At 50.0% G+C, this 14,733-nt stretch overlaps 1 protein-coding gene across 5 annotated transcripts in view; it reads left to right on the top strand.

Moving 5' to 3' along the window:
- The window catches only part of NSD2 (nuclear receptor binding SET domain protein 2), a 65,632-nt gene that overhangs the window by 40,330 nt on the left and 10,569 nt on the right, over positions 1 to 14,733 (top strand). For 3 of the 5 annotated variants that reach the window (XM_019657993.1, XM_019657992.1, XM_019657994.1), the window contains exons 10-14: positions 1,029 to 1,153; positions 11,283 to 11,414; positions 12,051 to 12,174; positions 13,110 to 13,310; positions 14,505 to 14,684. In XM_019657993.1, the coding sequence (XP_019513538.1) occupies positions 1,029 to 1,153; positions 11,283 to 11,414; positions 12,051 to 12,174; positions 13,110 to 13,310; positions 14,505 to 14,684 (762 nt within the window). Of the gene's footprint in view, positions 1 to 1,028; positions 1,154 to 3,749; positions 9,475 to 11,282; positions 11,415 to 12,050; positions 12,175 to 13,109; positions 13,311 to 14,504; positions 14,685 to 14,733 lie in introns of those variants that run through there. The other 2 variants (XM_019657995.1, XM_019657996.1) reach the window with 2 other exon arrangements.

Raw genomic sequence — 14,733 nt, 5'->3', positions numbered from 1 at the left:
CGGGGCGGGACCGGGCAGCTGGGCTGGGCAGGGTTCTGCAACCTGCACAGCAGTCGACAGTGAAGCTGGGTGGGGTAGAAAGGAGGGTCTCCTGCGATTGAAAAACAAACCGCTTTAATGTATTAGTCATTGTAATGATTCAGCTGAATTTCATTGAAGTTGCTTTTCTGCTGATTTCTACTTGGCTTTGTTTTCAATTAAAATTATACTAGAAAAGTGATTTAAACCGGAAATGTCCGGGTTTCTTACTTGATGGTGTCAGTTGTTTTAAGACGTCCCACCGCTTTTTAGTATCTGGCTTCTGTATGTTCCAGCGGGAAGCAAAGTGCTGACTCGTTATTTCTGTTTCCCATGGGGAAGAAACGAGCTTAAAAAGCGTGTGAAAAATAACTCAAAACAATGAAAGGTAGAATTAGGCTACCTTTTAATACTTTTTCATTAATTACCTTTTTGATGTATCTGTCTGGTAGCCTATTAAAGAAAGCTTACCATCTCCAGCTCTTAATTACAAAGGAAAACAAAATTCAGGGAAGAGAGTAAGTGAAGGTTGGAATGGCTCTGTTTTCCTTTTTTTTTTTGCATGAGGTGCTGTAGTGGTTTTTAAAAAACAGTTAAACAGACTATTAAGAAAAAGACATTTGTAAGCAACTTGAACACTGAGTAGATACTTGATGATATAAAGGGGTTGTGACTTTTCAGTATGCTAGTGGGACTGTGGTTTATTCAAAACCTTTTCATGGGTGAGACGATGTGTCTGGGATGTGGAACCCGATGTAGATGGAGCCGTGTGGGCCCCAGGGTGACGGTTTTGGGGGCGAGGCAGGGGCACTTTGGAGGTCCCTGCAGAGTTTGTCTGCCTTTGTTTCCACTCACATTTTCCTGCAGTAAACAGTTAAGCCCTTAGTACTGCAAACGGGTCAGTGGGTCATCTTCAGAACTTCATTTATTAGAGGAGTGATTGAAAGTAGCGAAGAGACTGAAGGTCCAAGATTTCAAACTTCACTTTATAAACCAAAATTGTTTTGCAGCAACGAAACATCTGTCTGACGCGTGCAAACCACTGAAGAAGCGAAGCCGGGCTTCTGCAGCAGCGTCCTCAGCTCTTGCGTTTAGCAAGAGTTCATCTCCTTCTGCATCCTTAACTGAGAATGAGGTAAAATAATAATAATAATGACAGACATGGCATTCACACGAAGGCCATTTACTTACCCAAGTTGAAGTGTGAGTCAAGGTCAGACTTAATCAGTGTAATATTGATATTCTCCACACATGTAGGTGAGTTTTAGGTTCTATAAACTATGTAAAAGTCTTGAAATGGAAAAAGTCACTACTTAGCCTATTTTAGCACTTCAGATACAAGTACACACACGCACACGGTGTATGTATAAATGTACGTGGATATGCATTAGGATCAATGCACAGTTGTTCTTGAAATCTGTCTTTAAGAGTTGTGTTCTTTGAAGCCCTCACACTGTAACTTTTCACATGAAAGCAAGTCTGCTTTGTCCTGTGACACACTATGTCAGTCGAGCTGACCCCGGTCGTTGAGCACTTCCCCAGCTGGGATGAGGGTGGCCCACACATGCGACCGCTTTCTGTGGCTTCGGGACCATGGCTCATGGAGGGACGTCCTCATACGTCCCATGGCTTTGGTCCCTGGCTTTCTGTGGTCCTTTAAATTCTGGCATATCCCTTAGATACTTGAGTATTGAGGTGAGTCAGAACGACCACGGTCATTTGACTGCTATTTTTTGGACTTGCAGAACACATGAGAGCAAAATAATAGCTCTTTGAGGCTCTTACTGTTATTGTGTCGTGTGACATCTAGACTTCATCATCAAATCTAAAGTCTTTGCCATGACGAGAAACAAAACAAAAAATAGCCTCCCCATGCAGATATGACACTTTTTTATCCAGAGGGAGTTTTGGAGTCCTACTTTTAGTGACTGCCCCAGGGGCTTATTTTTAAGTTTTAATTCTTGTTACTTTGTTTCCTGTGGTGGTTGTGCTCACTGTAGATTAGAGTCCTGTTGTTTGAATACTGATGAGGACATGCTGACCTTGGGCTTTCTTGGGACCAGGCAGTGAGGCAGGGGGTGGAGAGACCCCTCATCCTGTCGGGTCAGAGGTGACACTTCTGACCTGATCTCTGCCACAGTCCCTGGTGGGGACTGGATGTTCCCCTGCGCTCTCAGCATCCGTGGCCCCCTCTTATGAGATGTGAGGTGTCTTCCAGCGCTGCAGCCCAGGGCCCAGGGCCAACGAGGAGCTGCAGAGAGGTCTGGAGCTTGCTGCCTCGGGTCCTCGGTGGTGTAGACACAGAGCACGCCTCTGAGTGGGGTTTTTATCAGGGATTCAAGCTAGCCCAGTGGTGGTGAGGAGCTGCTCACGTGTTGTCACTGGGCCTCCTCACAGTTTGGTGTGTAGGTGACTAAACATTTCTTCCATCTGGGCACACACAGGAAATGCAGTAAGAATTCTTCTCTGACCCCTAGCTTACTGAAACATGAAAAGGCACATTCTATACAAAATACTTTTCCTTTTTTCCTTGTCCAAGTTCAGATTAGTGTGCTAGAAAATAAAATGGAAAGGTGGCCTGCAATTCTAAAGAAGAATACTAAAAATAAAAGGTTTCAGCTCCATAGACCCTTTTGCTTAAGTTGGCTTTTTTGTTTAAAAAATTTTTAATGAGTTTTTCTTCCATCATCATATTTTGCTCCACTTACTCAGTTGAAGTTTTACTTACACGCTTGTCAGATGCAATAAGGAGAAACACAGACTGCCAAAGTGTGTTGCCCGTTGTTCCTCACCTCAGCCGTGTGTGTGTGAAAGGCTTGGGTTTAGAGTAGCACATGCGGGGTGACATGGCGACAGTCGGGACGAAGACACATTTGTTAGACATGCCTGAGAGTGACACTACTCTTAACCAGGGGAGCGTGATCTCTGTGGCTTAGACACTTGTTCTGAATTGGGAAGACTTAGGTGAAGCATTTCATAGTCATTAGACTTAAATGATTGTTACTTCTTTTGGACTTGAAGTGGACAGATTGTCACATACGTTTATGTTATATATGAAATACGTTAAAACCACCCACTTTCCTGCATTTTGAAGGTGACACATAAATGCCATTGTGTGCGTTTTGTTCCTTATATAAAAACATTTCAATTACTGGGCCTTTTCCATAGGACACTTTAGTGTGGCTTATGTAAATCTTCTATTAGAGTTCATTTTTATAGAACGATACTGTTCCTTAAAGCTACTGCAGGAAAATGGGAAGGTTTGTCCTGTGTTAACACTACTGAACCACTTCCGGTCTGCGTTTATAGCATGCCGTGCTGAGCGAGTGCCCCTGAGCGCAGTGCTGTAAAAGCCCCCTCACCCATGGGCCTGCCTCTGATGGGAGAGGTGACGACGGGACTTGCTGCTGGGCTTCAGACCTGCCCCTTATTCGGGTCACAAGCCCTCTGCACACTTATATTTTTTCCTTTTCATCACCCTTGATCGAAATCAGGAATTTTCGTGGTCATGTTGTGGCTTAAATTCTTTTCAAAAAGGTGTATGTGATAAATAAAATGTACCTTAGAGTAGTTACTGTGAAGTGCGGCTCGCCCTAGTGAAGAGGCGAGAGGGGCTCGCACACTGGCATGATAGGTCTGTGAAGGAATGGGTGTGGCTGGAGTGCTTTGTGACGCCATTCTTATTCCCTTAGTAGAGCAAATTCTTATTTTTCTCACTTCACTGGTAACAGCGTTTATGGGAGCCACATCAGTCAAGTTGGATTTGAACCCAGCTGCCCTGTACTGCACTTAAAATGCTGTACTATTCCAGGATGTCTGCTGCAGGTGGTGCATCATCGTACACACCAAGTGACATTCCTGTCACAGCCATTTTATGGAAGATGTGTGATAATCCTTTTATTGGTATAATAAACACATGCCATGAAGAAAACAGATAACAAATTTTAAGACCAAGGTAAGATACCCGATCAAGGCCATTGACCAATGACACTCATCTCATGATAGAAACACGCTCGTATTCCTGTGATCAGGGTAGAATCACGTGGGAACGATGCCCATCGGTCAGGACTGTCCTGGACTGCGACAAGGACACGGCACTGAAGGGGCTCATCTTGTTAGGGATCGTTTTTCTCCTCCAGTTCACAACTAACTGAATTTTTATTGAAAAATGTGAGCATCTATACCTTCAAAAACAAAGAACAAACAGCACACATTAAGAGGGGTCCTTCTCAGCTCTGCTCATTGCCAGTGGAATGTATTCTGTACTGTAGATACTCAACTGTTTCCAACATTAAAAGGCAGGAATAGTTTTGATTCTGTCATTTTTACTAAGCAGTTTTACTAGGACACTAGACAGAGTAAATTTGTAGGAACAAACTACCATTTGCAGAGTCTTTGGGATCCATTTAACTCTGGATTCAGTGGCCGCTGTGCAGGGGACAGCATAGTCAGGTTATTGCATTGCTCATATCACCAGTTGCTTTTGTAGAACATCAGCCATCTATTAAGTGTCTCAGTCTCGGGGACCACCAATGTCATGCCCCCGTCCCGCATGTTTGCATGGTGAGGATGGGCCTCGCGGGCCCTTCCGTTCCCAGAGGCAGGGGCATTGCTGCTCACGTTACCGACAGGAGCAGTTGGGCCATCCCTAGCAGGCCCTTCCGCTGAGTGTTACCTTTCATGCAAGTTTCTGACTAATACTTGTGTTCTAAGCCATTAAGTAATGTGATGCGTGTAAAAGACGTAGGGTGCCTGGAGCTTGGCCAGGACTCAGTGGTTCACTATTGTGACAGTAATGGTTATAACAATAAAGTAATAAAATCACCATCATTCCATTTTTATCCAAAAGTATAAATTTTGTTTGGCATGAAAAGCTACCTACCCTCTTGACTACATCCTGCACATGAGGATAGAACAGACACTGGGTTTGCTTGAGTGACACCCCGGTATTGGGCTGGCTAAGGGCTGGGATATGTGGCTGGCTAAGCTGTGCTCTTCCTAAAGGATATGAAAAAGCTCGGGAGTAATGTAGGATTCTGAAAAGGCAAGTCACTAAGTTTAAAAGTGTAAAAAAAAAAAAAAGGTGGTATAAAAATGGCCCCAGTTCAAGAAAGATCCCCGAAAGTAAAGCTTGCCAGAAAGGCCTCTGGCAAGAGTTACGAGGCTTCATTAGAAATTATAGTGAGGTGAATTCTGGGTGGTGGCCAGCCAGCTACCAGTATGTGACAGGTGCATGGGGAGCCAGCCACCAAATGGTGCTTTCCTCTGTGACCAGGGAGGAAAGGTCTCTCAGCATGTCTCAATGGTGTGTCCACAGAACAGCATAAACTTAGCATCAGCTGAGCACACGGGTCCGTGGGGAGACAAGGATGGGGTTATGCAGTGTTTCTCAAATTGGGGAGGCAGTGTCCCCCTGGGGACATTGGGAAGGTGGCCAGGCAGGCACAGGCAGGTGTAGTCAGCATTGTGCAGTGAGGGGCAGTCCTGGACAGGGCACACTGTCCCACTCCAAATGCCAGTGGTGGCCCCGCTGAGGGATCCCCATGGCTTACCTTAGGGGGTGAGTGGGAAGGGCTCCTGTTCTGAGCGACTCGGGATGAGTACCAATGTGTCTGCACGAGTCTCAAAGATCATTACGCTACTGATTTCGTGTGGACTGTCTTCGTGTCCTAAAGAAGTCACGACAGTGGGGATGCGGATGCACCCTCATCCCGAGTCATTTGAACTGCCTGTCGTTGAGGTGAATTTTGCTTACGCTCCACAGAAGCATTGTGGCGAGGCTACCTTCCACACACCTCACGTGTGCCTGGTGAGGGCAGGGTAGCCACGAGAGGCTAGAGAGCAAAACGGGCGTTTGCAGGAGGTGGGAACGTCTGAGTACGCAGAAGTTTAGGTCGCAGCTGTTCTGAAAACGAGAGCAGCACCCTGCGTGCATATGCGCCTGCGCAGTGGGGTTCCTGCCCCACCTGCGCGAACAGACACCCATCTGCCCTGTGCGCGTTTTTTTTTTTCAGCTGATGCAGAACTTCAGTGTCTGCAGGGGGGACAAACTTCGGTGCAGCTTCATGTCAGTGGTCTTTGTAGTATGTCTGTGATGTCTGCATCTCCCAACTGAAAATAACTCCAGTGTCAAAGGGGATGTTCCTTAAAACCAACAAGGAAGTTTCACAAGGAAGCGATTTCGGGGACCTCAGGCAGGGGGGCGCCCTGCGTGGCATGTGGGATCCTGTCCATCCATCATCCAGGGGCGGGTAGCCTGCTTCTTAGGTGATGTCTGTGAGGTGCCCCAGCTTTAGATGTGCCTGATTCTGTGGTTTTCGTAGGAAGCTTACATTTAGGTTTAAATGGAGTGCCCAGGATGGCCATTTCCAGAGGTGTATGGGGTTGGGGACACTTGACAGCTGAGTACAGCAGAGGAGAGGACGGAGGAAACTGACATCAACTTGAGGAACAAGGTTGATGCCCCAGGAACAGGGTCTCTGGCCCTGACCCACTTCCCCAAGATTTGTGACCACAGGTGTGTGACAATGGCCAGGCTTGAGGGCAGTGCAGAGCCAATGTTAGCCCGATGGCAGGCAACTCATACCTACCGAGAGTCTCGTAGAAATGTGCTAAGAAGACAAGTGAGATTGGAATTGGCATCTACTTCCAGAACCCAAAGAAGTGCCCTGTGTGGGCTTAAAACAGTGATTTAAAAATGTCCTTGAGTGTTGACCCAAAGCCTAATGTGAGTGGGGGCTGGGCCTGTGTGGTCATCGTTGTGCTGTTCACCACATCAGCAGTGGTCTCAGCGTTTTTACCTGGACAGTCCTCCATCCGTCAGGTCACATTCAGCAGGAGGAGGGGACCTCGGGGGCTGTTTGTGTACGACAAGGCCTGTTGCCGCTGGCTCCCCTGTGCAGAGGGACCGTGGCTGGAAGGAAGACAGGCTCGCTATAACTCGGGCAAGTTTATCTGATTTCTTTTTCATTTGATTTCAAAGTTAACAGGCTTGTGAAACATATCTAGCCTCTTAATATTAGCTCCTTTTTAAGGTTCTTCTGGCCAAGCAGAGGTTTATGCATGGAATGGCTGACAGCCCTTTTGACTTGGTGTGAAACTGTAGCATTTTATGTTTTTAAAATCAGGAATTTCATCACTTGTTTTAAAAATCTATAAACAGAAAAGTAATTGCTGAGGACTGCTGTTTACCTTTCTGATTGTGAACCTAAATTAGTCTTGCTGAAAGAATTAAAATGTCACTGTCTTGTTAGAAGACATTTCTCAAAATGCTGTCAGATCGGTTGCTACTGGCTTTCTATTGGCTTTCAAAGTTGAGTTTGGCTTTTTGAAGAAATATGCTGACTCCTCTCTATATTGTAGGGTTTTGGGTCAGTAAAAGTGGTTTTGATCCCTTAAGTACTGTTTGTGCTGTTTTCCCTAGAATATTAGAAATTACCACTGGTTTACTTGCCAGTGATGGGAAACTGACTGTCCTTCGCACTAGAAAATGAGGTGTGTTGTATCCATCATGTTCCTTGTGCTGTCTGGGGAGGGGCATGCTCCCTTTGGGGCATTGTCACCACCGGTGTCCCTCCAGCAGTGCTCAGTGTCACTTTAAGAACACCCCATCTTGTTAGATGTCTTTGTAACTAGCTGGTTACACGTTATACCCACGTGTATAATTTTTTCTGGCATACATGTAGTTGCTGGGTTTTTGCATATAACTTTTAAGCATATATTTTGAAGGGTGCTAACCATTCAGGCATACTGTATCTTCCAGAAATGACTGAGGTGGCAGTGGGGGTGGCCCGGCCCAGCGACGGGGTCTGCTGAGCCTCATGCTAACAGAAGCTGCAGAAGCAGCGACTGTATGTGCATCGTCGTTGTCTCCAGGTCCGCTCTCGCCAGCCCACTCTATGGGAAGGCCACGGCTGAGGACACAGTTGGGACACAGTTGGGTTGGTAGGATCATTTTAGAGACTCGCTCTGCCTGTGACGAGGGCTGGCTGTGACTCCGGAGCGGCAGCGTATGGCCTACTCTGCACCGGGCCACCTTGGCTCTCGCGGGCACCTGCTGGGGCTCTGGGGCCACCCAGAAGCACCTGGCGTAGGAGGCTGTGAGCCCAGTGCCAGCTCAGGTGTGTGAGCTGGACGTTTGTTCTCATGACAGACCCAGACCTGGAGTTCAGGGGCAGCCAGGAAGGTTCTAGTCTATGTCACCTAGTAGGGCTGCTTTAATAAAAATTAGAAACCGTATTATCTTAGGTGATGAATGACTCATTTAAAAATTATTTGAAACCCACTCGAATATTTCACTGTGATATTTACTTGGAAGACCTGTCGAGACCAGTCTTGATTTTAAGTTGATTAAATCCGCTGAGCACAGGATTCTTACCTTCTGTAAACCCAAAACACCATGTGAAAGTCTTCTAATTATCGAGCTATTTCTTTACAAAAGCGTAACTGAAGCATGAAAATGTTGGTTTATAGAAATATTTATTGTTCAAGGTCTGTATTTGTATTTCAAAACTGATGTAGTATTCAACTTGTGAAGGGATTTGTTTTGTCAAAAAATTAAAATTTCACTGTGTCACCCCACCCGAGGTGGCCTAGGGGACTGCTTTCCAGTCACAGCAGGGAGGACCTGCCTGGGATTCGCATGTCGCCCCTCATGGCCGCATCGTTTCTAGAAGTTGGTTCAAGTATGTTCACCAGGTTACATTGTGTTCGTGACTGCCATCTTGCAAACCCCCGTCACGTGTGCTAAGGACGCTGCTTTCCCGTGGAGGAATGTGTTTCTGAGGCAAATAGGCGAGTTGATACTGTCACACTGAGTAGAGAGCAGAGAAAGTGTTTTCAGACACAAGAAAACATTGAGAAGTCAGGAACTAAGCTGCCTGGGCGCAGCTGTGGTGGATTCGGGAAGCACCGGGCAAGTTGTGAGCGTCTGTGTCCGCTCAGTCACTCCGCTTTTCTTTTCCAAACGAACCCTATTGGATATGGAATAGACCGTAGATGTCGTAGACTGAGATGTGGGACTGTGTTGGGACCGTACAGGTGACTGTGTGCCTTTCACAATCTCATCTCCGAGTAAGTACGGTCACTGGGTGCCCGTGGAGGTGGGGCCGCAGCTGGGGGGGCGGGGGGCGGGGGGCTTGGTGAGCAGAGAGCAGCCGCCTGCCCTCCTTGTCTGTTGAGTTGCTGGGGGTTGAGGGGAGCGGGGAGGAAGGGTGGGTCTGCACTGTGTCTGCAATGGATGTACTGTTGTAAGGTCTGTACTCTGTATGTGTGCCTCAGGGCCCGACCAGGAAACGAGCCTTCTGTGTGTCTTTAACATTTATATTTCCACTCAGAATGTGTACTCAGTGTTTATTTCCACAAAACAAACTTTGTTAACTTAGGAAATATCGCCAAGTGGAAACGTGCTAACTTTTTCTGTAAATCTTAAATAAAAGGTGCTGTTCCTTCCTTTGACCCAGGACTGGTCTGTGTTTTCTGTCTTCCTCTCCGCACTTTTTCTTGTAGCTTCGAAACTTGTCCAGCCTCGCCGAGGGAAGAACACGGGTTGGGGCAGAGCGCCGGGCTCCCCCAGCCTACACCGAAGCCTCGCTCTTTGGGTCCGTGTGCCAGGCTGCTCGTCAAGTCCGCCCCAGGCGGACGGGCGCACCACCCTTGGAGCGGCAGGGCCAGGCGGTGTGGCTGGTCCTCCCAATGTCCGATGCCCGGCCCTGGTGCCACTGCAGCCTCGCCACACAGCACACAGCCCCCGCTGGGGCCCAACATCTGATGCACGTGTCAGATTTGGAGTGTGAGCTCAGAGCATTTTCCCAAGTTGCCTTCTTTCTGGGTGTTAGGGTTAAAGAAGTTGGAGGTGCCTGGCGACTCCATCCGGGCAGCCTCACAGCGACAGTTTTACAGTGTGAGACCCATGGAATGTAGTGTTCATTCACGCTGCAATTTCCATCTTCCTGGAGAAGGTGAGGAAATCAAGTTTAAAAGGTCGCTGTCTCTTAAGATGATGTTACTATGGGATGTGCCAGACGCCAGAGAGTGTTGAGACTGGAACTGGCCATACACCTTATACCCCCGCCACATACCAGTCAGAGCCAACAGGTCCGTCCAAAAGTCAGCAGAACCTGTCTTCACTGTTTTTTTCTTCTTCTGCTCCCTGTGATGTCAGTGAGCTAAATCCAGAGACAGCTCACTGATAGGCTACAGAATTGGGCAGATTGCTGGGTGGGGTTTGTTTTGTTTTCCGGTTTTTAATGCCCAATTTCAATTTCTAGCTTTGTGTTCACTGGCAAACAGCAAGCCTGTAACCAATTACTTGTTACTGAGGTATACAGGAAATGCAGTGTATACTTCTGTTTGTTGAAAAATTCAGTTTTCAACATTTATTTACCTAACATCAGACTAATATTGTGTTTTTTAAAATAAATTTATATATGAGAAAGGTCTAATTAAAGACTCACCGATTTTAAAGATTTGTTGTTGCTGGTCAAGTGAGGGAAAAGCGCTGTATACAAGAATGGGGGGAGGGATTAGTGGTCGATGGTCTCTGAGAGATGGCCCAGTCAGGTGAGATGCAGGCTGCGAGCCGTTTCATGGGGGCACAGACCCCGCACCCCCTCACTTAAGACTCATGTGTTAACACGGCCGGCAGGTTTCCCCTCGCCTTCCCCACCCTCCCCTCTGGTGAGGAATGTAGGCAGTGGGAGGGGGACACGAACAGGACGCTGAGTTAGTTACAGGTGTGACAAGTGGCGAGCAGATGTGCCTCCGAAATGCAGGACAGTCTAGCACAGCAGTCGCCAGGCGAGCAGGGTCATGGTCTGGAGGTTCACATGTCCGCGCTGTACTCGGGTTCTTTTAAAAATCCATTTGGTATTGGTATCTTTCTCTTACCTTGAAATGGTTGGACCCTAAGCCGTTGGGTAAGAAAGGTCAAGATTCTCGGTCCCAAAGCCCGTCTTAGGCCACCTACCAGAGCACACTGGGTTTTCACAAAAGTAACTTCACTTTTCAGGGCTATTAAATGAAAAGGAAATGTTAAACCTTTTGCCTCTTATATACATACGTATACTAAAAATTAAGTAGAATAAACTCCATTTCTGAATTTCTACAGTTTATGGACAAGTTGTATTGTCACAAAAGCCAGTTGGTGACGTACATTTGCCATAAAGAGCTGGCAGCACAGGGCGTGCGTGGCATGGGGCCAGGTGGGTGTGTCTCTGAGGCTGCTCTGTGACTAGTGAACTGTCACCCACCTCCTTCCTCTCCAGGTCTCAGATGGTGCAGGAGACGAGCCCTTGGAGTCCCCGTATGAAAGTGCAGACGAAACACAGACCGAAGTGTCCGTCTCATCAAAAAAGTCTGAACGAGGAATAACTGCCAAAAAGGAGCATGTGTGTCAGGTGAGGGGACGGCGGCCATTTGTCCCTTACCGTACCCACCTCCTGTCCCAGGTAGATGGGAGTGAGTCTGGTCACAGCTTCTCTTCCCTCCAACCTCCCGTCATTCCATCGTCACCCACTGATTTCTGTTTTGAAGGCGCTAGGCCACTAGTGTCCAGGATGAAGGGCTCCAGGTGGCTCCCTGCACTTCCATGCAGGATGTCTCACATGAATTGACACGCACACATGTGCAGACTTTGTGAAGGCCGTTAAGTGCGTGGATGGGCGGGAGGTGCTGTGCTGAAGCCGGGTTCCACCCCCATGCACGTGGGGCGCCCCTGAGCGGGTGAGATGGGGACGCTGGAAGGAAGCGCTCTGTGTGCCGGAGCAGCCTGTCAGCTACGGTGTGACAAGCTTAACTTGACTTCTGATGAGGTGGTGTCCAGTGTGCTTGATTTTCCAGTCCGCTCTGAAACCTCCACTGTGTTGGGCTTGTGCTCTGGTCTGCCTGTCTCGCTGCTGCTGAGGGGTCCCTTTGTGCACACGCCCCCCTCGTGGGTTTTAATCTGACCTGTGTGGGCGTGGCCCGTTCCTTTGAGGAGTGCGGGTGCGGGAGGGGCTTGCGGCACTGTCACTCACCGTGTCCCTCTCCCGCAGCTGTGTGAGAAGACCGGCACCCTCCTGCTGTGCGAGGGCCCCTGCTGCGGCGCCTTTCACCTGGCCTGCCTGGGCCTCTCCCGGAGACCCGAGGGGCGGTTCACCTGCAGCGAATGCACTTCAGGCAAGTGCTGTGGTGGCTCTGGCTGGCGGGGAGGGGCTTGTCCCCAGGGCAGACAGCCCTGGGACGTCCCCTCGCAGCTTACCTTCACACGGAGGGCTGCCTGCTTCCCTGCCCGCCTGGCTCCCCGCAGCTTAGCCCGCGGGGGCCGCTGCCCCGCCCCTGGCAGATTGCCCCTCTGATGGCCCCCACTGTTTGTTCCTCTCAGTAGCTTCCATCCGTAGGCTTTACCACTTTCACGAAAGAGTGTCACTGAAACAGCACAGTATGTGGTGACTGGCAGAGTGACAGGGTCACCGATACGGGCTCTGCCGTGTCCCTTCCCGTGGGCTGGCGTGAGTGCCATAGCTCCAGGGGGTCGGCGCTCCTAGTGCTGGTGACCCCGTGGTCCCAGGACGCCGGAGGCCCAGGAACATGGAGTTGAGTTCATGGAGGGGAGGTGTGGATCTGAGCGTCCTGGCAACGGGACAGCTCCATGCGCGTCCTGGACGGTCACTGTTTTGGTTCCGCCTCGTCTGGCCTCACCAGCAGTCTGGGGGCTGCGGGCACTGCTCACCTCCTGTCTGCTGGCCCGGCGTCCCCCGTCAGGAAGGCCCCCCAAGTCAAGGCCGCGCAGGACTTCACTTCCGGGGCGCCTGCCTGCCTGTCGTGGGGTGATTGCTGTCAGGGCAGAGAACGCCTGCGCAGGAGGAGCCTGTCGTCCAGGCTTCTCGCTGCCCGGGCAGACCTGCTCTGCGGGTGAACGGAGCTCAGGCTGTGGCGAGGTCACGGTGCCGGCCGCCTTGCCCTGAGCCCGTGGGCACCGTCGGCTGAGGGGGAGCAGAGCCAGCGGTCGCAGCTCGGCCGCCTCCCACACAGTTGAGGGTCTCAGTGGCGCAGGGACTAACTCCTGTCCTTGCCCCTCTCTCCCCTCCCACCCCGCTTTAACCGTTTGTTAGGGGTTCACTCGTGCTTCGTGTGCAAGGAGAGCAAGGCAGATGTTAAGCGCTGTGTCGTGTCGCAGTGTGGGAAGTTCTACCACGAGGCGTGTGTGAGGAAGTTCCCGCTGACGGTGTTTGAAAGCCGGGGCTTCCGCTGCCCGCTGCACAGCTGCGCGAGCTGCCACGCCGCCAACCCGTCCAACCCCCGGCCAGCGAAAGGTCAGGCGCGCTTCGGGGCTCCGCCTTGCTTCCGGGGTCAGTCACGAGGGTGCGTGGGAGGTGGGCGTGGTGTCCGTGGGAGTTGTCGCCAAGGGTCTTTAGTTTGTATTTGGAGTGACCATTTTGTTTCCGTTACTGACTTGACGCAGGTTGGGTTAGGGTTTTTCTTGACAAAGGACTTGCCCTGCCTGCCTCGTCTCCCCCCAATCTCCCTTCCTCTTGCCCTAAATGGCGCCTTGAAGAGCCGTAATTTTAGAGGGAGACCTTTGAACCATTTTGATAGCGTCTGTCCTGTTTTACTGGTCCTTCCTGCACAAGGGTAATATTTTTAAATCAAATCACATCTGTTATTTTATGTTGAGTATGTGAGAAGAGGCCGGCAGGTTCTCGCTATTGTCACTGGGTTCTCAGCCACTGGCGGTTTTGCCCTCTGGTGGGCATTGGACGTGTCTGGGGATATTTTGGGGGTGTCTACTGGCACCTAGGGGGTAGGGGCCAGGGATGCTGCTGAACACTGCACAGTGCATGGGCCCGTCCCCAAGGGCCCCACATGCAGCAGTACCCAGGCTGAGACCCCTGGTGATTTTATTTTAGAGGCTGCCATTTTATTTTATTTATTTTAAAGATTTTATTAGGGAAGGGGAACAAGTTGTTGTCCTTCAATCCTAGTTGTGGAGGGTGCAGCTAATCTCAGCTCCAAGTCCAGTCTCCATCCGTCTGCCCGTTTGCAGCTTGTGGCTGCTCAGCTCAAGGTGCCGTGTTCAATCTTAGTTGCGGGTGGGCACAGCCACCATCCCAGGCGGCAGTCCAACCAGCAACCTTGTTAGGAGCACAGTGGTCTCACTAGCTGAGCCATCCTGCCACCTGTTGGCAGCTCAGCTCTGCTGCAGCTCACTGGCCCATGTGGGAAGCAACCGGTGACCCCGTTGGGCAGAGCTCGGGCTCTTAACCAACTGAGCCACTCCGCAGGCCCTATAGAGGCTGCCATTTTAAATGCTCCCCGTGTTTTCAGATGTTCTGAGGCACCTTTCTTTGCTTTGAGGAAACGTGTTTTTCATGACGCCTGTTATATATTCTCACCCTCTCCATCCTAGTTACTGTTTTGCCAAATACTTCCTGAGTTTTAAAGGGGGGCAGGCCGCTTGTTTGTAGCCGCCCTGTGCGGGTCTTCAGCGTGCGTCTCTTTGCTGTCAGGTAAAATGATGCGTTGTGTTCGCTGCCCTGTCGCCTATCACGGAGGGGACGCCTGTCTGGCGGCGGGCTGCTCTGTGCTGGCTTCCCACAGCATTATCTGTCCGGGCCACTTCACTGCCCGGAAGGGGAAGAGGCACCACGCCCATGTCAACGTCAGCTGGTGCTTCGTGTGCTCCAAAGGTGAGGGCTGGCGGCGCGGGCAGTGCAGTGGGCTGGGGGGGCTGGGGGC

This window comes from Hipposideros armiger, unplaced genomic scaffold, assembly GCF_001890085.2.
Source record: "Hipposideros armiger isolate ML-2016 unplaced genomic scaffold, ASM189008v1 scaffold_282, whole genome shotgun sequence".
In the NCBI taxonomy this organism is placed as follows: domain Eukaryota; kingdom Metazoa; phylum Chordata; class Mammalia; order Chiroptera; family Hipposideridae; genus Hipposideros; species Hipposideros armiger.
Note: the sequence above shows the minus strand (reverse complement) of the source record. Positions and strands in the feature narration are given on the sequence as shown.